General features: G+C 55.4%; 1 protein-coding gene across 1 annotated transcript; it reads right to left on the bottom strand.

Moving 5' to 3' along the window:
• Nucleotides 1-464: 464 nt before the first annotated feature.
• Nucleotides 465-20,761, bottom strand: NT5C1A (5'-nucleotidase, cytosolic IA). Its single transcript, XM_025419826.3, has 6 exons — nucleotides 20,590-20,761; nucleotides 13,888-14,055; nucleotides 13,359-13,488; nucleotides 11,405-11,527; nucleotides 9,453-9,637; nucleotides 465-7,974 (listed from the first exon to the last, which is right to left on the bottom strand). The coding sequence occupies exons 1-6, from the start codon at nucleotides 20,713-20,715 to the stop codon at nucleotides 7,609-7,611; spliced, it is 1,098 nt and encodes a 365-aa protein (XP_025275611.1). The 5' UTR covers nucleotides 20,716-20,761; the 3' UTR covers nucleotides 465-7,608.
• Nucleotides 20,762-22,759: the final 1,998 nt, after the last annotated feature.

Raw genomic sequence — 22,759 nt, 5'->3', positions numbered from 1 at the left:
GTTTTAAGATGAGTCTTAACAGGGCCTCAGCAGACAGAGGGGAAGGTGAGTGGCGGGAGACACGAGGGGATGGACACATGGTGCTGAGATATGGGCCCCACGTCGGGCAGGCTGTGGAGGGGGCCGAGGTGCAAGAGGAGGCATAACGGGAGGGCTGAGGCTGGAGTCTGAGTCACCCCCTTCCTCCTCCACCTCACACCCTCCCTTATCTCCTCTTCTTCCTCCCACTCCATCCCATCCTCCTTTGCTAGTTCCAGATGGGAACATTGAGTCCCTGAGAGCCCTGCTGGGAGAAGCTTGCTTCCTGATGGATGCAGGCTGAGGAATCTGCCCCCAGGGTGGTCCTCCTGCGGAGGAATGTCTACAGAGACACCCTGGCACCCAAGGGTGGGAGTGATCTCAGGCCCGTTCACTGCATGCATCGCCATTTCCCGAGGCGTCTGTAAGTCAGTTAGGGAATACGATTGTGAGGAGGGAAAACCAGGCAATACAAGTTTATTTTTAAACATCTTCTATTTCTCTGAATGGCTTTCAAGAGGCAGAAGCCCAGAAATGGTGAAATTCAGTTACAGAACAAGCATGAGGGATGAGAGGCACCCAGGCGGACGAGCACACAGCACCCTTCGTCACATGATGGGGTAAATGCCATGAGCCAGACGCAGCTGGGCCGTGGGGAGGGCAGATCGCAGACCAAGGGGGGGGCAGAGCTGAGAAGGTAGGGGCTCTCTTACCCCTCCTCAGACGAGGCAACTCACGTAGATGAAGAAGCACATGCTCCAACCATTTAAGGAGGCACTTAGGAGATTTACCATAAAAAGCAACTCGAGGAGGTTAGGTTGTAAGGAAGACCAGGGCAGCCTATGTTTGCAAAAGATATAAATAGACCTATAAAGATATAAATAGGGCTTCTGACAGGTAAATACAAGCACACGACGGGTAAGGCTTCACTTTAAATCTTGTTCTGTACGAGACGGGACTGAGATGCTTTTAAGTAGAAACCAGAAGCTAAAGATACGTGTGCTAATCAAGAACTTTGTATGGACACAGTTTAAAATACCCAAGGACAAACCAGGTTATCTCTGAAGCCTCTCACAGACCCCAGGCCCCGTGAGCCTAAGGATCACATCCTTGCACACTCAGCTGGTGGGTTCTGAATGACTCAATTCACTGGGCCCGGGCCAGAGGGTGCAGACGGGAGACTCCAGCACTGGCTTTGGCCTGCAAGATGTGTTTTGTTTGGCCTGCACGATGCTCTCCGAATTCAAAATAGTTGCCAAATTTGAAAGTCCAGATTTTTAGCTTCCCTTGAAAAATGGGGTGGAATATCTGGCAAGGCCACCACACATTCCCACATGGCAGCCACCGAGTCAGACAACAGCATGTGTTGTGCTCCATTACCCTGAAGACCCGGCCTCATCTCTCTGCTCACTTACGGCTCCTGCCTGGTTCAGGGAGGCATCAGGGTCTGTGACCAGGGCCAGGCATCCAGTCTGCAGTGACCTCGTGACTTTCTGCTTGGTGGCAGCTCCAAGCCTTCAGGCCTTAGTCTTGAGCCCTTTACCCTCATATCCATGGCAGACCCATCTTAGCAGTGGACCCAGGAAGGCATATTCACCCAAGGCCAGGGGTGTGGGAGGCATAACCCTCGCCTGTAGAACTCCCACGTGTCTTACAGAGACCTCTAACTCTGCAAAGGCCAGTCACTGAAAAGTTGCCAGCCATCCTCCACTTGCACAGACTCAATTCCACAGGCATCGAGGAGATCGAGGTCAAGGGTGAGTCACTTCTGGGCCAGACTAGAACACCCAAGCAGAGGAAGGAATCCCAGCTGAGGCTGGGCTGGGCCAAGGAGGGCCGGAAAGAAGGCAGCTTTTCTCGCCATGACCGCGACATGGCCAGGGCAGCCGGGTGAGGTTGGCAGGTTTTGCGGGTGTTTAGAAAGCTCCACTCAAGTCACAGTGTGAACGACTCCATCTGGATCTGTGCAGCATAAAATCTGCCCAACTGCACATGTTGGCCCTGGGACTAACAGCGAGAGCAAAGAAACAAGTGGAGATGATGAGGCAGGTGCAACCAAATGGGGTATCCTAGCACAGATGTGCCACTTCCTTTCCAAGCTGCGGGAGGTAGGGCTGGGAGGCAGAGGGTTAGGAGCCAAGACCTTGTTGGCCAAAGTCAGACACTGAAAAGAAAGATAAGGAGCTTGGCTTCAGCGGCCCCCATGCTGCACATGTGCAAATGCCCTTGAGATGACGGGAATGGCCAGAAGCAGTCCCAGGAAACAGGGCTGGCCAGAATAAGTAGGGGGGCCCAGGATCCCCAGGTTAACAGATATAACCATCTGTACACACACACAGACACACACACACACACACACACACACACACACACACACGTTGTCAGCAGAGATATCTGACCCATTACCCCCCCCCCCATGTAAACATGCATACATGCAGCTATATCCCATTGTGCACACTCATATGAAGGTGTCCACACACACAATCACAGTGGTTGCGGGTGAGAGCAGTCAGCTTTTCTCACCGGAGGTTTTCGGGGCCCCTCTGGCGCTTTTAGGCTGAGCTACCTGCGGGGGCCCAGCACAGCACAGAGCTCCATGGGACAGAAAAGGAACCAAGTCCCCGGACTTGGGCCAGCGGCAGCGTCCTGGCCTCCAGCGCCACCTACCGATGCGAGCGATTTTCAGGCTTTAAAGGCCTTGCAACGGTGAAACCCAGAGAACACCAGTTCCCAGGCGCCTCTAGTTCGGGGAAGCTGCCATCCTCCCTCCTCTCTGTGTCCTGTCGGAGTAGAGTGAGATGCGCCCCCCCCATCTTGAATTTAGAGAATGAACAATCAGGGCCTGGCCTGCCCTCTGGAAAGCAGTACCCAACACCAATAGGGATGTCAAAACAGGGTTTCATCTTCCAACTCCAACTCGCTGGTAGGGGCTGCCCGGAAGGCTGGGTTGAGAAGAATTCTGAGGCCCAGTCTGGGCTCATGGGACAAGAGTATCCTGGTGGAAGTGCTGTCTATAGGTAGGACCATGTCTTCACTTTGCCTTTCTCGCAGTGGATCCTGGAACCTTGGTAAACTAGATCTGCAGGGTCCTAGATTTCTCCTAATCCACAATTTCACCATGAGGGTACATGTGCTGCTCACACCCGTCTAGGACCAGAAAATGGCCGTTCTGACTTTCACTGGAGTTTTCTCTCTTGCTCGCTCGGTAATTTCTGGGCCAGCTGAAGCCCTCGCTGGAGCTGTCTTCATGAAGAACTGGTTCTTCCTTCCACAGAGAGCATATGGATGACTTGTTGTTAGATCAGAATGCTGAAGTCAATACTGGGCACTCCATTTTACCCAAAACTAAGATTTAGCCAAAGCCCATCCATCTACCAGCACTTGTCACTTCCCAAGAGGCCCCATGAGGGCAATGAGGAGTCAAGAACAACAAAGCCACGCTGAGCAGGTGCCGAACAGCCAGCTGGGCTCAGGCCTAGCCAGGGGTCCTGCTCCCTGCCCCTCACCCATCCGCTTAGGAGGGCACACTCAACTCAACTTTAAGAGTCAACAGCATTTCAAATTACAACAGGCCGCGGGGCATGTGGAAATAGCTAAAACTTGAAATCTAAACTCCTCAGATGCCAAGGATCTGTCGTGTGTGACATCAAGGCACGTAGCTAGCGCCTGCAATTTTCTGCAGCCCTAAAGATGCCCACAGATGGCCGCAGAAGCCAGAGCAGGCCGCTCCCTTGGCAGTGAAACCAGACTCTGCCTCCAGTGCTTAGGTGGATATGAGCTGGTCTTTCCCCCCCGGTGGGTAGACCCGGGGATATTTGCCTCTGCCCAGGGTCAGATTAATATTTTCAGCTCCTTGGTCTCCGTTGAAACAACTCAACCTGCTGCTGGGTGCAAAAGCAGCCACAGACATATGCAAACCAACGGGCATAGCTGTGTTCCGACAAAAGTGTCTCTACAAAAACGGGTGGTGGACTAGATTTGGCCCATAAACTGCAAAACCCTGCATCAGCCCCATACAAGGGTCTTCAAATGGGGTTCCGGAGAACTTGGGTGGTGCCTCAGGAGCTCTGCAATGTTTGGCTCTCACTTCTTCTTAGCTATGTAAGACACTACAACAAAACCGCACCCGCTCACGTGTTTTATAGCATTTTGACGTGAAGGACGTCAACATGTCCACCGTTGAGCAAGCTCATTCGTCACAAAGGTTCTCTTGCCATCTCCTCTCTGCTGTCCAGGCTGTCCGGAGAATGGCTAAGAGCCTGGGTCCCAACGGGAACTTCAGTGCCAGCGCTGCCACTCGCTAGCTGCATGACTTTGGGCAAGTTGCTCTCTCTAAACGAGCAACCAGAGTGGGCGATGGCCAACGTGCTGGTGCAGCCTCCAGGATGCCCCTTTGGCTGAATTGTGGGAAGACGGAATTGTCACAGTGGAGGGGCCAGGGAGGTTGAGGCCACGAAGGGGCACTCAGGGGCTCAGGGCAGTGCTGTTTACCAGCTGTTACAGAGGTATTTCAATGTTTTAATCACCAGCTGGGTGCACTGGCGCACACCAGTTACACCAGTTGAATATCATTATGATGCTGGATCCATCTGGGATTTGAGCTTCTCACTGGTTTTGATTTCTCCTGGCATCTCTTGCTCCATCCCCACCATTCTGATGGGGACGAGGAGAGAGTGGTTCTGCAATGGTCTTAGCAGGCTCAGGGCAGAGTGGCAGGGCTTGTTTTTCCGCCAACTGGCAGTTTCCATTGGGTCGGGGACTTGGTCGGCAAGCATTTCCTGGGAAGTGCCCTGCAGGACTTGTCAGGGAGTTGTGCTTTGGGCTCCAGGGGCCCAGCATTTCGGGAGCTGCAGCTCCTCTGGCCCAGCCCTGCAGTCCAGTGCGGTCCGTGATGCTCACCTGGCCTTCCAATCTGCCCAGTGATCCAGAAGCAGTGCTCCTCACCCGGGGCTCCTCCTTGCCCCTGGATAGAATCAGAACGTGCGTCTGGCGCTGCCTCGCCTGCCCCCGGGATCCTGGCCATTTACTTCAGCCACTGAAAGCTTTTTTCCAGGCCTGAGATGCTCATTTACAGTCTCGATAATAGAGCCAGACCCTAGTGCCCCTCACGCCCAGGGCTGTCTACGTCTATTACTCGCGGCTCCAGTGAAAGGCACGGCTTTTACTGCACCTTATCTCTCTGCTTCCAGCATCATATTTTTCTGCCTCCTGAGAGACCCAGAAGAATCAGGGCTGTTTTATCACTAGGTCCTGGAGGCAGGACCTCCTGGTTTCAGAATCCCTGGGGTTTATCTTAATTAGGCACCATCTGGTGCCCAACGCACATGTCCATTCTGGCCATGCAGCCTCATACCATGAACCTCGGCTGTGCCAGCGTGCAGGCTGCTGGTGGCTGTGGCTGGCTCTGTGAGCCCTAGAGGCTCGTCCAATGGGGTGATTCTGAGACTGGGGAAGGACAGAGGGCCTTCTGGGGTTTAGCCAAGATCAAAGATGACTCTCTCACTTTCTTTGGTAGAGGCTGTTCTTGGGTCTCCCAGTATCTCTGGCCGGGTACCGAACAGAGGAAGGAACTCAAAACCAGGCCCCCTGCCCTGAGGCCTCCTCTGTTGGCCAGAAGGATCCCGGCTGTGGGTGGAAAGACCCGTACGAAGACATCTTCATCACGTGCCCCCCTCCCCCCCCATGATAAGGCAGTCAGTGGTGGGGTCTGCCCCAGACACTCAGTACGGGCTTGACCTTCCTCCCAGGCCCAGTGTCCCACACAGAGAGTGAAAACCCGGCCCAGCTCTCCTCTTCCAGCCTAAACTATTGCTCATTTTGAGAGCCACCTCTGTCTCCTCACTTTTTCCTCCACCCTGGATTATCTTTCTGCAACTACTATCTTGCCCCACACTGTCCAGACCATGTACTTAGTCAGACCCTGTGCTGAGTCCTCAAAATGACAAAAGTCAGACCCCAGGTGGCCCTTCACCCCCTTCTTCCGCCCTCACCAGCAGTCCAGCTCTCCTGCACACACCTCCAGGCTCCTGCTCCCTATGACAGTACCTTGGGCTTTCCTTACAAGGTGCTTGCTCACAGCGGGACTCCCCGGGGCCTGGGCAATCTGTGGCCCACACAGACGGCGGCTCCCCTTTCTGGGTCTTCCTGAGGGACCAGCCATCAGTGTTCCCACCCTCCTTTATAGAGAGAGCCTGGCTTGTTAGCAAAAGAGGAAGCTGATTCATCAAAGAGAGTTCTCCCCTAGAAGCAGTGACAACGGGGCTGCAGAAGCTCCTGCAAGGGGGAGGCTTCGCTGGTGCGCTGCAGGGGGAGGTGACCTCATCCTGGAGCCCCCTGCACAGCAACCCGGTGACAGGGAGCTCAGTACTTCCACTCACAGTCCCAGAGCTGGAGAATCTTGCCAGTGCACCTTTGCACTCCTTCCCGTCCAACTGTTCACTGCCTCCGACCAGACCTTCCCCCGTCACCCTGGGCAGGCCTTCCCTCGGGTGCAGGCAGGACAGGCCGGACAACCTCCCACTGCACCCACTGAGCTTCTTCCCCTGCATTTGGGCCCACCATAGTGAAGCCCAACACTCCCCTCTTCCCCACTGGCAAAGCTGCTCGGCTGAAGCCTGGAGTGAGGGGGTTGGCAGGCAGGAACTACTGAAATTGGGCTAAAAGCAAAAGCAAAGAAGCATGGAGGCCCCTGTGGTGAAAGCGCCTCCTGGGGAAGAGCCTGCAGTGTCCCCTGCTGGCGGAAGCAGAGTTTGCAGCAGGTTAAATTCACTTCTCTCTCCTTCCAGGAGCCCGGCCCCTGGCTGCTGCTGACCCGATGGGTGACTCCGGGTAGGGGACCACAGGAAGCAGATAGGTCATCTTGTCCAGTGCTTTCCAAACATGCAGAATTAGAGGTAGGGTTGCTGTGGACGATTTGCCAATTTGACACAGGCCTCTGAGCTGAGGAGCTGGGGGATCCCGAGCAATGGGCTGACATCCAGGCTCTGTGCTGCTGAGCAGGCCCAGGACCGGGCTGACTTTTTGAAATTCATTCTCGGGACAGCATACCTCTCTAACTGCACTGAGGTACCATATGGTCCAGCAGCAGCGCGGCACAGGGCAATCCTATTAAAACCAAGCTGCTTCGGTGGCGAGTTTGAAAACCACCCCCAAGATCCGGGAATTGAGGCCCCTGAAAGGGAGGGACTTACCCAAAGTCATGGGCTAATGTCAGGACAGGGCTTGGAGCCAGGCTTCTCTCTCGAAGCCATGTTCTTTGCACCACACGGAGCTAGTTTTCATCCCCAGCCCCTTGTGAGACACCACGGCTCCTCCGACACTGCCACCCTCCTTCGTCAACTGCTCCCTGCAACCCGGCTACTCTGCAGTCTTACTCTCCTAGGTGGGATCATGGCACAGTGTTGCCCACAAGGAGGGCTGGTGAGGATGCGGGCTCAGTCTGCCTAAGTCCCTGCAAGTACCTCACTCATGGGGATGAGGGCAGACGTGGAGAGGGACAGAGTGGTGAGGAGCTAGAAGGGTCCAGGGGATGACATGGTGAAGTACGACAGGGAGCTGGAGCAACGTGGGCCAGTGAAGCTGGTGGCTCAGCTACGGTGCAGATGCGGCCTGCTTCATAGCCACCGTCTGCTTGGGTGTCTGTGCCACACCATAAGGCACATGGGCGGCCACAGTGCCCATCTCCTGAGCCCCGGCCACATGGAACATCTGGTCATCAAAGAAGATGTGTGGGCGGATCTTCTCCAGGAGGGGGCCCTTGGGTGCTCCTGCCAGGAATAAAGCCTCATCCGTCTCCAGCCCCCAGCTGCGCAGCGTCTTGAGAGCTCGGGCCCCAGAACTGGCTGCGCTGCGCGCTGTCACCAAGTAGGTGCGGATTGGACACTCCAGCCGCAGGCCCTTGGAGTAAAACTTCTTCTGCAGCCTACCCAGTGCCTCCAGAAAGCCCTTCAAGGGGCCCTGTGAGAAGGCAAGAGAACACCATGAGTTCCTCTGTCTCCCAAACATTTACCCCCCTCTCCAGATGGGCTCCTTCCAAAAGCCCTAGTGTCTTGCTGTTTGGGGTGGGAAAGCTCTCGAGAGCCCTAAATCTCCCAGGTCTGTTACACCTGCTAGGGCCACTGTGTGTATCAATGGGACTGTAGGTACCTATGTCGGTCTGGGTGTCCCTACTGCGGTGAGTGGGGATGCCTGGGTCAGAGTAACCGTAGCAGGGCAGCGGTTACCACGTATGTCCATCCATGTGCCCACCAGGTACACAGGTGTCTGTTGTGAGGCTGTGTGATTGTGGCCTTCTGTGTTCTTCAGCAGGGAGGATATTAAAAATATTTGGTACCTGTGGAATGGGCAACCCTCCAATCACAATGGACGCCAGCTGCAAACAATTGGGACAGACAGACCAACATGCACCTGCCAGATATCGACCCTGCCCACTGGACATGGGTGGCTCGGGGTGTCATGTTCCAGTTCTCTAGGGTCAGGGGAAAGATCTACTCTCTACCATGCCTGGAACGACAAAGCTTAATGGGGATGCATGAATAAAGAAGCAAACTGCATCAGTAGCTGGAAATCAGGGCTTCTAATCTTAGAGACCCCTCATTAGTGGGGGGTGACCCGGAGCACGGAGTGGTCTCCTGGGCCTCTACTGACCACTTAGTGATCAAACTGTCCTGCCCTGCACTCCTAGGGATTTCAGAGGGACTCCACAGGAACCCTCTGATATCAGATGAATATATCCAGGAGCCACAGCTGGAGCCCGCTGAGCTCTTGGAGAAAGAGAATTGAGCACCCAGATTTTTGTGAGAAGCACAAATAGGAGCTCCCAGGAGGCCTGCAAATCCCAACACCTCCAATCCCAACTGGTTTTTTTCTCCAGGCCCAGGGCATATTCTACTCTCAGGGAGACCCCAAGCAGTGTGAGGGTCCCCGAGCCTCCCAGCCAAGGGATGGATGAAGGGGTGGCCCAAAGCAGGTGGGTTGCTCCAGACCCCACCCCCAGCTGGGGCTCCCTGCTCCCTAAGGAGCTGCCAGGCTTTTCCTTTCCTCCGGGGAGGGAAACGAGGGGGTTCTTGAGGACCTGGGAGATGACTCAAAGGGCTGGGGGAGTCTCAGAGAGGGGATGAGCAGTCCAGAGAGAAGGTGGCAGCTTTGGAGACAGGGTGAGGCCTTCGGAGAGGGGAGGGAAGCTTCAGGGAGGCCCGGGGAGCCTAGAGAGGGGGGGGCACTTCAAAGGTGGGAGATAGTAAGGGGATGCAGTTCAGTGAAGGAAAAGAAGCTCTTTGAGGGAGGCGGGGGGTCAGGTGAGAGCTGACCCCTGGTGAGGGGCTGGATTCTGGGCTGAGCTTGGGGTTTGGTTCTCGGCTTGAAGTTCCAGCCTAGGGCAAGTTCTGGGGACCCGCCTCGCCTCTCTCAGGGGTCCTGGGGAGTGTGTGGAGTACCTGAGCCAAAGGTTTATTCTCGTGGGCCTTCTCATGCTCAAAGAATCTGTCCAGCCCGTGGGCTTTGACGATGCGCTCCGACTCATCGGAGAAGAGCACAGCATCCCCGTCGAAGGCCACGCGCAGCTGGCTCTGGGACACAGCCACGTCCCTGCTGGGGCTGAAGATGGTGGCAGCGGCGATCCCTGGGCAGAGAGAGGCAAGTGTTGTCTGCCTTCATCCTGGCAATAGGGGTCCCCCCCCCCGACACCTGTCTCAGCTGCCTGGGGCCAATAGGAGGCTACCTCAAGCTGTCCTAGCCCTACGGGCCTCACCCAGGACTCAGCGAGAGGCTCATGAGGGCTCATATTCAGAATATTGAAAAACTGGTCAGTCAGATGGACGGTGGCTTTGCTCTGAGTAGGGCTCTGAGGGTCCTGGCCCATGTCAGGGTCCCCCTTTTGTTGTGGCTTTGCAGGAAGCTCTAGGAGAGCCCCCAGGAAACAGGGGTCCCTCAGAGGACTCAGGAAAGCAGCTGTTTATCAAACAGTATGGAGGAATTTCAATTCTTTGATATCTAGCAAGGTCATCCTGGTGTGGACCAGCTGAATGTCAGTCCTGACTGGGAGGAAGGGTCCCCCAGGCCACTGCTATCCTTCTAGGAGATCCTCATAGGCACGTGATGTGGACCTATGGGGGGCAGCTGGGAAGTAGCCCCAATCCTGGCTTGGCCTCAGTTACTCTCTACTGTTGATTCCGGCAAGTCCATCACCTTCTCTGAACCAAGGTAAGATTAAGTGTGTCTGGAGCTGAGATCCCAGGCTGAAGGCACCCCTGCTTTACTGCCACAATGACACCACGCATGCCCCACTCAGGGTTCCTTGGGGCAACCTTGAGGATGACCATCAAGGGCAGTACCAGTGCCATCTGACTATGTACCCAGACTCTGCAATCCTGGGCTTCTCCAGGAGTCAGGATGCCCCAGACTGGAGCTGCACTGGACAGCAGAGCCAGCCCGAGGAGGCTGGAGGCCTGGGGCTCTCTTCTCTAGTGGTCATCGCTCCAAACCTGCTTCTGCCCTGCTCTTGGGACTCTAGGCTCACAAGGGCTGGACTAGAGCGGAACTCTGGGAGGAGAGAGAGCAGTGCCAGGCAGTCTCAGCAGCCTGAAGCTGCTCTAAGTAGGGCCGGGCCCTGGGCAGCAGGCCAGGCACCTTCTCAGCGCCTGTAACACTGGGGCTGAGGTGAACCAGGACCACCCAGCTCTGGGCAAGACCTCCCTCCTGACCCTCCCTGCTCGCTGGCCTGAGCTCAGATTTCAGACATACAAAGGCACACATGCAGTGGGGCAGCCCTTCCTCCCCTGTGGGCCTCTTTTCTTCCATGAGCAAGACAGATACATACCCCGTCAGGAGCACCAACACTGTGGATACCTCCCCAAGCCGCCCCTTGAAAGAGACACTTGGAGGGAAATTCTCTTGGTCAGTACCTGCGGCTGGGTCTCCTAACCCGACCTCAGCACTGGGCCACCAGCTGCTGGAATGCTAGCCATTTCCCAGACCCCAATGCTCAGGATGAGCTAGACACCCACCTTCCTCCCCACCAGCCCAGACAGGCAGAGGCTGCTTATGGTCACACAGGCCTCAGAACCTGGAGGATTCTTAGAAGGGAGTAGCTTTCTGGGCTGTGAGGAGGGTTTCTACAGAAAGAGAAGGCTGTGCAATGCCAATGAGTAAAAAGCATCCTTCACACGGTAGGGTCGGAGGTGGGAGAGTGGACTAGAAGGCCAGTGGGTGGAGTAGGTGGGCCTTATTCTCAGAGCTCACAGGACAGGCCGTAGGAATTAAGGAAGGCACTCCCTCTCCGATGACCACAGTTGCCCTGAGCACCTGCTCAGAGATTTAGGACCAGGCCCCCCGCCTCGGGAACCCCTTCGTCGGACTCCCCAGATTCTCTTTCCCCAGGATGACTCACCTTCATCGATAGCTTCCCGCACTTTTTCTGCATCAGCTGACAAGTAGAGGTTGGTGTGATAGGCCTTGAGGTAGCAGATGGGGCTATTCCCACCTGTCATGCAGAACCGCTCGATGAACAGGTCTGGGGAGGAGGTAGAGAGCACCCAGGTGACACCGAGGCAACCCTCAGGGCCTCAGAGTGGTCCCTCCATGTCCAGCGGGAGCCCTCTGGGTTCTGAGTGGTGACGGGGCAGCAGAGGGATTCTCCGAGTGATTTTAGGCCCCCCTTCCCCTCTCTGAGCCCCTCCATCCTTCACCCACGAAATATGGATGATCAAGCAGGACTGACTGCCTGGAATAGCTCTTGTCAGGTAATCACGGTACTATAAAAGGGGGGTCTCCAGCCAAGATCTGACCCTCCGACCATACATAGCTGATTAGAGAGAGGCAGACACGTGACCCAAGCTGGGCCAATCAGATCGTCTCCAGGCCTCGGCTGATGGTCACCTGGAAGCCCTGCGTGCACAGGTTGGAAAAGCTTTGCTGGTTGCTCAGTGGCTGCTGCTCTGACCCCCCAGTTACTCCATCGCTCCCCCTGCCCCACCAGTGGGACAATCCACATGCAAGGGGTAATCCCTGGTGCACCAGGGGCCCTGGAGGGCCCTGCTCCAGTCCTGTGGGTGGTGTCTCTTGATTTCTCCCTACCTACATCCTAAAGGAGTTAAATATTTCGAATATCATCTCTGCTCCCAGCAATCTGAAATTAGGATGAAAAAATGCCACTGAACTCCGTTGGTTGCTTAAAACAAGGGTTTGTAACTTACAAATTTTGGCCACGTTCAGGAAAAGCAGAGAAACCTAGTCTGGGGAGAGACATGTGGATGGGGCGGATGGAAACAGACGTGCTGAGAGGAGCCGAAATAAGGGCTCACGTGGCCCAAGAGAAAAAGCCCAGGAGAGGTCCCCAGTACTTGGATTCAGGCTGTGGTGGGCCCAATTGTACTTCCTGCCCTGTGGTTCTAGGAGACACTTTTTTAACCTAAAATAAGAAATTGGGCAGCCCAGGTGGCTCAGTGGTTTAGCGCTGCCTTCAGCCCAGGGCATGATCCTGGGGACCCGGGATGGAGTCCCATGTGGGGCTTCCTGCGTGGAGCCTGCTTCTCCCTGTACCTCTCTCTCTCTCTCATATCTCTGTGTATTCTCATGAAAAAATAAATAAAATATTTTAAAAAATAAGAAATTACCATATTCTTTTTTTTTTTTAAACTTTTATTTATTTATGATAGGCACACAGTGAGAGAGAGAGAGGCAGAGACACAGGCAGAGGGAGAAGCAGGCTCCATGCACCGGGAGCCCGACGTGGGATTCGATCCCAGGTCTCCAGGACCGCGCCCTGGGCCAAAGGCAGGCGCCAAACCGCTGCGCCACCCAAGGATCCCGAAATTACCATATTCTTGTCAGCATAAGCTAGCTCTGGAGGGTCTATTGCTTTCAGTCAAGAGTTTGGACGAAGATACAAAGTCCCTTCATTCTGACAACTCCACCCGCTTCTCCTAGCAGCCTTGTGAGGCCTGTGAGCCTCACTGCAGATGGGGAAACTGAGGTACAAAGGCAACAAGTGCCCTGCCCAATACATAGGCAGTGGGGCCTGGGCAGCATACTGGAGCCAACTTGTACCGGCTTGTAAGAGTCAGATGCTAAACATTCAGGGATTTTTTTCCAAGCAAGATTGCTCAACTGTTGATAACTTGAAATCAGCCACGGCCAGGTATTTACACCCTAAGATGGCCATACTCCGATCAGGGTTGTTTTTTCTGGTTTTGTTTTGGTTTGGTTTTCTTAAAAAAACCCAGTTTACCAGCGTACCTCTGGGCTGCAGGCTCTAGTTGGCATTGCCTACCCCCCTGCAGACGTGTGGCCCCATCCCCAGGTGTCTCATAGGGGCGTCCCAGGGCCAGGCCCCTGATGCTCACCGTAGTGGTTGATACTGTTGATGAGACGGACACCCACTTGAGCGTGGTTGTTGGTGACGAGGACGATGTCGAAGATGTCCTCACTCTCGGGGTACAGCTCCCGCAGCCTTCTGTTCACAGCCTCCAGAGCCTGGATGGGAGAGAGGACCCCCACCTCTACTCAGGCCCCCAGGACCTGATGTCTGGAGTTGGTAACCAGCGTGGAGGAGGAGTGAGCTGGAGTCTAACGGGGGCAGAGAGGGATGGTCAGGGGTTGGCCAGGGGCAAGATGCGTGGACCTAACGTCAGCCGTCGTGCTGGTTGACTGCTGCACAGGGGCGCCTCACTGAAGGGTGAGTGGGGGCCCCATCCACCAGCTCCACTCACCGAGCTAGTTGCCTGGAGCGGGGCTGCACTGGCGCAGAGGACAGGGAGGCTTCTTCCCACAGTGGCTCTGTCCCCACGCCAAGCCCGTGCATCTGCCCCTTTCCTTACTCAGACCCCCAGGAATGCTCTTGCTCCCCCGACGAAGGCACCCTAGGGCACCCACCTTCACAAAGGGGAAGGCTGGCCCGGGGCTGAAGGGCTCGTTCTCGTGTTCCAGCTGGTAGCGCACATACTCTTCCACGCCCTGCTCCGTGTAGATGCGCTGCTCCTCATCCATGCGGAACAAGGCTCGGGAGGACACAGCAATGGTGACAGCATTCTGGGGCTTGGGCTGTGGAGGTGCCAGAGGAGGGCTGTTACTCACCCTCCCCGATGCAGGTCTCTGGTGCCAGCCTGTCTGGGTGCTGGGGACAGGGAGAGGACCCAGGCCCAGCCCCTGCCCTCAGATGGCTCAGCCTTGGGCAGAGGTGGCCCTGGATCAGAAGCCCCTCCAGGCAGGACCCCACCAGGAGCTCAGGGAGATGGTGGCTCCTTGCCAAGGAGCACGATCTGGTGGGAAGACGTGCCTTCAGGGAGTTTGCAATCTAGTTGGCCATCTGGACAGTGGAAAAATGAACACAGGGTGTGTAGCCAGAGTATGACTGATGCTCCAGATGGTCTCCAGATGGTTTCCATTATAAAATGAGAGCTACATGCCCCTTAGGAAGACATGGTGCCCAGAAACATGGCATTTATGTAAGGAAGTTTTATTTCCAGCCCAGATCTTTCTTCTAAGATCCAGACTCCTATATCTAACTGCCCCAGTTGACTAACAGACACTCAGACTCAACATGCTCGAGGCTGAGGTCCCACCACCCCCTGCACCTCCAAACCTGGTCCTCCACCCCCTTCCTCATCTCCATGGACTCAACCCTGAGGTTAGAGCCCAGAAGTCCACCTCAACTCCTTCCCCCTCCTCAACTTCCCTCCCTACACCAATCCATCCATCCATCCATCCATCCATCCATCCATCCACCCTTCCATCCATCCGTCACAAAAACCTGTCAACACTATAGAATCCATCCACCTCTTTGTGGTTTCTCTGTCAAGGTCCAGTCTGTCACCATCTCCCGCCCCAGGTCATCCATATTGTTGTCAGGGGATGTTTCTCAAGTTCAAATCTGATGACCCCCTTTCATTGGTACTCAATCCTCACAAACTCTGTTCCACGGGCCTGCATATGGGGTAAGAAGCCCTTCGAGACTGATGCCCTACCTCTCTGCGCAGTCACCTTCCTGTTACCCCACTTTGCTCAATCTGACCCTTCTCATGTGGGACCATACCTTCCTGTCTGTCCCTGAGCCTTTGCACTCCATGTGCCCTCTTCCCTTAGCTCTTCATCTAGCTCCTCATCCAGCTACCCCCACCTACAGATCTCAAACTACACGTCACCTACAGGAAGTCCTCCCTCGCTCCTAGTCATGGGCTTGCTACCTCTCCCATACATTTCCCGTTTTAGTTAAGTTTAGCACAGGCCTTGGGATCCCTGGGTGGCTCAGAGGTTTGGTGCCTGCCTTTGGCCCAGGGCGTGATCCTTGAGTCCCAGGATCAAATCCCACATCAGGCTCCCTGCATGGAGTCTGCTTCTCCCTCTGCCTGTGTCTCTGTCTCTCTCTCCCTCTCTGTATCTCTCATAAATGAATAAATAAATAAATAAAATCTTAAAAAAAAAAGTTTAGCACAGGCCTGATTGCTTATTTAACTATTTCCAGACAGAGTTCTGGGTAGGAAGCAGGAACCATGCTTAAGCTCGGAGGAAGCATGAACCGGGACTGTCTTGTTCATTTATTGTATCGACAGTTCTTAAAGCTGTGCCGAGCACACAGTAGGTGCTCAGTAAATTTGTAATGCCTCCGAACTCTAAGTAATCTAGTTCAAAGAAAAACAGTACTTGCCATGACAAAGCAAACATGAACTGGAAGCCTCAGGGCGGTCCCCTAATCTGTTTAGCTTGCTTGACATATAGTAGGTGCTCCTGGAACACTTCTTTGGTTGATGCAAAGTTTACGAACATTTACTGGTTCTCTGTGCCAGGTCCCTGGACTCTGCCTGGGAGTGGTCCTGGTTAAGTGACTTGGCACCTGCCCTCAGAGTCACAAGCTGATGGGGAAGAAGGGGCAGTGAAAACACACACAAAAGGGGCCGGAATCAGTACTTAGGACACAGGTGAAAGAAGAGTCTTGATGACAGGGGTTCACAGTAGGTTGTGGGGGGCATTTTCATGGAGCTGGGAAGGAGGAGTCAGGTGCAGGAAGGCCTAAGGAGGTGAGCATGCCCTGGTGCATTCACAAAGGTGAGCAGAGCACAGGGCAGAGGGAGTGGGTATATGCGAGCCCAGATGAGTGGGCAGGTGCTAGGAGGCCTTCCCCAGGGCCCAGGAGGGCCTCAGAACTCCTTCAGCACCTGCAGTGGAATAGGGAGAGGCCATATGCCACCACAGCAGCTGGACCCTTTATAATCCCTGGGGAGGATCAGAACGTGGGGCTTGCCTGTGGGTACACAGGCACCCAGGGTCCCAATACACCTCTGTGACTTGTGCATCCCTGGAACGGCGATTCCCACATTGCAGGTGAGGAAACAGAGGCTCAAGTTGGACCTCCGATGCTGGCCTGCTCCTGACAGCGCTGCTGGCCACATACTCCACCCCACTGCTTCTCTCTGGAATCAAGCCGGGACCCAATCAGTTGACAACACTGAGTGATTACCATGTGACAGGCACTGTGCCAGGGACATGGCAGGAAACAATATAGGCATGATCCTCGTCCCCATGGAGCTTGTGATCTATCTCTAAGACCGAGATTTGTGCCCTCTTTTAGAAGAGCATTATCCAGAACTTTCTGTGATAATAGACACGTTCAGTCACTTGAAATGTGACTAGTGAGTCTGAGGAACTGGAATTTTAATTGTATTTCATTTTAATCCATTTAGATTTAAGTAGCTATGAGTGGCTAGTGGCTAATGAAGCTTTAGACCTCAAAGTAGTAAATGGAAGACCAGAGAGTTCCCCAAGCAGATGTGGTAAGCCTCAGTTTACATATGACTTTTACTCCGATCAAGAGGGTGTATTTGGCCAGCAGAGTCAGAGAAGGGCAGTGGAAGGACAGGTGCCTCTGCTCTGGGCTCAACCCAAGTACTCTCCCAGTTGCCAACCACCCCAGTTTGTGGGATCACAGGCTGGGTACCTCCCAACCCCTCAGCAACTGTGAGCTTTCAAGGAAAGAAGGGAAAATAAAAGAAAAGGGGCGACAGAGGGCTGGCCAGGGATGGTAAGGGTGGGGTCGGGGGAGTGGGGAGACCCTTCTCATAAACACAGGAAGCCTGCTGGCCTTCCACCCGCTGGGCTTACTGCCCCAGGGACAGGCCCATCACCCCTCAAGGACAGAAAGCCAGCTGCCCTCCCAGCCCCTTCAGGCAGGTGCCCAAGCCAGCTGCTCCAGCCCAGGCAGCCAGCCAAGGTCTCACTCCTCACTTGCTGAACCACAGTCCCTGCCAGGCTGCTGTGTTCTGGTTCCCCTCTGGCTGACCTACCTAGACCCCATCCCATCCCACTGCTGGCCATCCCAAGAAAAATATCCCAGTTGCCTTGGCCCCAGGAGTCTCCATTTCCCTCTTTTACAAATGGGGACGTAAGCTCAGAGAGGGACAGAGTATTGGCTCTACATCACACAGCAAAGTCAAGGCCGATCCAGTTAGGTTAAGATCCCAAATCTCTGGCCTCTGTCCACACAGCAGCACCCCACCCCGCTTAGGCCCCTCCTTGATAGCTCCCAGATGACTCCAACCCCTTCTTCCATTTCAGACACTTCTTGGGACCCTGGCCCCATGCACCCCTCCCCCTCCAGAGTTGGGAGAAATGGTGAGGGAACACCATGCCTTCAGTCTGAGGTCTCTAAGGGCAGGGCTCTCTCCTCAGAGTGGAGGCCCCCAGGGCAGGACCCTTCTTTCAGCTCTGCCTGCTGTGACCCTGGACAAGTAGGGTCCAGAAGGCATGAACTGCTGTGACAGATACAGAAAGAGCGGCCTTTCCAGGCTCCAGGGAAGAGCTGAAGGGACAGGTAAAGGGCTGGCCAGAGATGGGGGAAAGCCAAGCCCTTGGAGATGCCCCTGGACCCCTTGGAGATGCCCCTAGACCTACACGCAGAGGGAGACCACCCCCTCATTGGGTTGTCAGGCATTCACCGAGAAACACCTTCTCCAGAACACAGAAAGAATCTGGATTCCAGAGTGGGAATTGGGTCGGGGGACCCTTCTCCTAGAGCAGGGACTCAGCCTGGGAACAGTGGGCTCCAGGGAGCTAGGGTCCTGGCAATTCTCCGCCTTTCCCCAGGGCTGGGGGTCCGGTGGGGGGGGGCGGTAATGGAGGAGAGCCAGCTCTCATGTAGGCCAACATGATTCTCCTCCTGTCAGGTCCAAGAGAGGAAGGCAGCCAAAAGCTGTTATTTCTAAAAAGTCTTATGGGAGAAGAGCTGCTGGAGGAGAGAGGGACAAGATAGGTCTGAACGGAGGAGATGTCTGACCCCTTGAGGTGAGAGGCTCCTACAGGCCTTCAGGGCTGAAATATTCCACTCAGGCTCCTGGGAATGAGAATAAGCTCTAATGGGGCCCAAGAGGTCTAAGGCCCCAAAATAGCCTATGGGAGGAGGGGTTACCGCAGGAAGGGGTGGGGGCTGGGAGGACCATGAGGCCTCAGGGGTCATGGCTGACAACTAGGCCTGAGCTCCCTGGTTCCACCCTACTTGGGATGGAGATGCATTGGTGAGCTCCACTCACCACCCCAGCCCCAGGGTCCATCTCCTGGGCCACGGCCAGGACACTAGTCAAACTTCCTCCTCAGGCAGAGACCAGCCTCCTCATTGGTCTGCCTGCTGCCAGACTCACTCTCCCATCCCTCCCTTACGGGGCCCCAGAGCGATCTTGCTCGAATGAAATGGGACTAATGGTTTTCTTCCTTTTTAAAAAGCAGGTTGACTTTTTCTTTCAATGGACTCCTGGGAGAACCCCAATATGTAAATTAGATATTGCTATAGTTTCTTAGCATAAATGTATGTTACTAGTTCATTCATACATTCATACAAAAAATTTTATTTACTTATTTGTTATTTACTTATGTTTATTTTGTCAACCAATGGAAACAGCACGGTTGTATAAGTAATAAATTTGAAACTTGGGGGTTAGGCTGCCCGTGCAGACTTAAACTTCATTGTCTAGTCAATCTGTTCCGGTGTTGGTTGGTGTGTGCACACAGTATTGAGAAAGTCCTGAGTCACACCAATAAGTGGTTGCAAGTGGTAAAAAAATTTTTGCTTTGTTTTAAACTACGGGCCTCAAGGTACTCAGCAACAATAATTGCCAGCAATCTCAAGATAAACTTCTAGTAAACAGTTTATAGGAAAAGCTTTAATCTGAAGTTTACTAAAAACAACAAAAACACCTAATCAACCTGCAGTATAAATTAGTATACTGGTGTAATCAATCGAAGGTGCTAAGATGTCCATCTAATGCATTAGAGTGAATTGAGTTTTATTACACGTTTTTAATTGTTTAGGGGGTAGTTTAAAGAAAAAGGAAAATAAATTGGATCCATAAGTGTTCAGACCTCCAGAAACATGGGGCCCTAGTGGAAACTCGTTTTAAAACCCCTAACCTCATTGAACACCTAGGCTCCTTAGTATGGCATTCAAGGCCTTGTGTGGGATCTCTGGCATCCCTCCCATGTGTCTTCCAAAGATCCTGCATTCTCCTACTCAGGTTCAAAGTCAGCCCCAAGGCTTTAGGGGCTTGTTTCCCTGTCTGCCTGGGAAATGCTGCATACCCAGGCTTCACGGTGAGCTCAAAGGCTAGGAGCTCAAAGGCTAGGTCTGCAGAGCCTTCCTCAGTGGCAGTCACTCACTCTTGTTTGCTCCCTCCGCTGCATGTAGGGTGTTTGCTTTGAGCGCTCACCATGTCCCGGTCTCCCCCAGCCCCCGTGAGCTCCTGAGGCAGGGACTCAACCAAATTCATCTCCCAGTTCCCACTGCTGAGCAGAGCCTAGAGATGCTGCAGGGAATGACTGTGGAGTGACTGTTGCCCCCTTCCTGGGGAAGGGCCCTTGGAGGGAAGCAGCAGGATGCTTTAAGGTCAGGCGGGAACCGTCTAGAGGATGCCTCTGGGCCAACCTCCTGCTCAGTCCCCTTCCCAAGCTCGGAGAGCTCGGAATGCGCAAGGCCCAGGGACAGCCGGGACATCAGGGATCTGACCGATGGCAAGAGGAGCTCTCGCCTCTGTGTGGGTCTCCCAGGGCTGAGACGGCCGGGGGGCCCGGGGGCGCTGATGCGCCCTGCGATGGGCGCGGAGGCCCGGGCTGTGGCGCAGAGCCCAGCGCCGCTCCTTCCCTGAGGACGCAGGCGGCGCAGCAGCCGGAGCCGGAGCGCAGGGCCTTGAGCCAGAAGCCCGAACGCAGGCGCCGGGTCCGGAGCCCGAAGCCCAGTGGGGGCACCTGAGCGCCCCGCGAGGGGCCGGGTTTCCAGAGTCGGTTACCCGAGCCCGGGCCGCGCACCCGCTCCGCCGCCAAGTGCAGTGGGCGCGCCCCGGCCGCCCGCTCGCGCAGGAGCCGGGCCGAGGACGGCGTGGGGGAGGGGGCCCTGGCGGGGAACCCGAGCCCCGGGGACAAGAAGACACCGGCGCGCAGCTCCCAAAATAAACGCGAGCCGGCGCCAAAGGCCCGGCACATTCTGGGGCGGAGGAGCCGCGTCCCCCCCGGGCGCTGCCTCGGGCCCCTCCGGGGACTGCCGCCCCTCCCGCGGAGCCCCCTCCCCTGCCCTCCTCCGTCCCCAGGCCCTGCTGTTACCGATTTGGGTTTCTTCTTGGGCGCGAGGTTGTCGTAGAAAGTCTTGCTCTCCTCCCAGCCCGGGGCCGCCGCGGTCTCTGCCCCCGGGCCGGGCTCGCGGGGCGCCCGGGGCTCCCCGGGTTCCATGCTCCGGAGGCCACCGGGCGGGCGGGAGCGGCGGCGGGGACGCGGCGCTGGCGGGGCTGCGCTGCTGCAGGAGGCGCGTCCCGGGCGTGGGAAGGGGGCGGGCCGCGGCGGGGAGGGTGCGCGCGCGGGCCGCGGGGGGGCGGGGGCCGGGGCTCGCCAAACTCGCCCTCCCCGCTGCGGGCGTGCTGCTGCCGCTGGATGTGCCCTGCGGGGCAGCTGAGTCCCCAAGTGAATGCGGGGCGGGGGGCGGGCACTAGGGAGGCTTTGGCGTGTCGGGCTCCCAGGAGGAGGGGCCCCGGAGCAGGCTTGTGGGCTGCGGCGGATTCGGGATTTCGGGGATCAGGGGCACCGACAGAGGAGAGGCCTGACAACTTTTCTTCCCAGGATGGTGATCCTCCAAGGGGAAAATGGAAACCTTAGCCTCCCCCCACCCGCCCAAAGCTAAGTCCCTGGGAATCCGATGGCCGACCCTAGTCCATCCTGCGGAGGGAGAGGGTGGCGGGTGGACAGCTCCGTCCTCGAGCAGGACCCGGCGCCCAGCCCGCCGCACCACAGCGGGCCCAGCTGGCAGCTACTCCCCACCAAGGCGGAAGGACGTTTGAAGTCAGTGGCGACACCGGGGCCCCTCGGCCTGGCGGGGGACCCTTACCGGGGAGACACCCGGGGACTCTGAACCCACGTTCTTGCTGGCCCCTTGACGGCCAGTAGGGGGCTCGCGCTCACAGGTTCCACCTGCAGAGCTCGGGCGGTTCTGAAGCTGAAGCGGCTTAGAGAGGGAGGGTAGGAAAGGGGCTTGGGAAGCAAAGCCTGTTGGACCACCATCCCTGTGCCCTCCTGGTGCGGAGCCCGGGGTGCAGCCACTAATGCCACCGAGGCATAGATCAGGAAGCAGAAGGGGCATCTCTGCGGGAGCCTCGAGGTCGGCACAGGTGTACGGGAGCAGCAGAACATACTGGAGGGCATGTGGCTGGAAGGGGGTACAGAATGGAGGCATAGGCCCAGCCTCCACCATGTCCTGGGGTGGGGGAAACCAACCAAACCTCGTGTGGGAGGAAGGGGGAAACAATAAAAACTTTTAGGATTGGGGTAAGTGTGTTTAGACTTGTCCTTCTCCAGATTCGATAGATTGTTTCCATGGATGGCCCCCAACTCTCTCTAGTGTGCCTGCCCCTTGGCGATGTGAGTTGGTCACACAGACCTGGATGAGCCTTCGCAGGCTGCAGCGATGGGCACCATATGGCTAAGATTGGGGAGACACTCTGTGAGCAGAATGAGCTGATCAGCAGAAAAAGATGGGAAAAGATGTGCAGAGGGCAGCAGAGACGCCCTGCAAGAGAGACCGTGCTGCCTTGACAGGGGGCCGCCTCCGGTTCAGACAGCTTCCCAAGCCCCAGGTGAGGCTGTCGGTGTCTAAAGCCCCATGAGATTCTCCATGTCACTTTAACAACTGCTCCCCCAAAAGCTGGTGGCTGTTGGTTTTGTCTGACTGGCAACCTGTCCCACCCTCTTCTTCTACAGTTGACTCTTGTGAAGCATGGGTTTGAAGCTCATGAGCCCACTTAAATGCAGATTTTTTCAATAGATATATGTACAGTACTGTAAATGTATTTTCTCTTCTTTATGACTTTTTTCTTTATGATTTTCTTAAAACATTTTCTTTTCTCTAGCTTACTTCAGTGTAAGAATAGTGTATAATACATATACAAAATATGTGTTAACCAGACTATCTTACCAGTAAGGCTTCCAGTCAACAGTAGGCAATTAGTAATTAAGTTTTGGGGGAGTCAAAAGTTATACGTGTATTTTTGAATGCGTGGTAGTAGAGGGGTGCTCAGTGCCTCTAAACCCCGCATTGTTCAAGGGTCAATTGTAGTAACAGGCCCTATATCCCTACCTCTCTGGTCGCAGGAGTGGGCCCGTGAACTAGACCTGAACAGCAGTTGAACCAGGAATGAGCCTGGGACCCCAGCTGAGCCACTCTCCTGCACTGCTATATAGGGTTGCGGGGAGATTTGGCTCTTTCTGCTCCAGGGTTATTAATTTG

Source organism: Canis lupus, chromosome 15 (assembly GCF_003254725.2).
Source record: "Canis lupus dingo isolate Sandy chromosome 15, ASM325472v2, whole genome shotgun sequence".
Lineage (NCBI taxonomy): Eukaryota > Metazoa > Chordata > Mammalia > Carnivora > Canidae > Canis > Canis lupus.
Note: the sequence above shows the minus strand (reverse complement) of the source record. Positions and strands in the feature narration are given on the sequence as shown.

Excerpts from the sequence above, each read along its gene's own strand:
- NT5C1A (XM_025419826.3), bottom strand. The coding sequence starts at position 20,715 with ATGGAACCCGGGGAGCCCCGGGCGCCCCGCGAGCCCGGCCCGGGGGCA. Across the intron at positions 14,056-20,589 it reads CCAAGAAGAAACCCAAATCG|CCCAAGCCCCAGAATGCTGT; the intron begins GTAACAGCAGGG and ends GCACCTCCACAG. Across the intron at positions 13,489-13,887 it reads CAGCCTTCCCCTTTGTGAAG|GCTCTGGAGGCTGTGAACAG; the intron begins GTGGGTGCCCTA and ends TCTCCCATCCAG.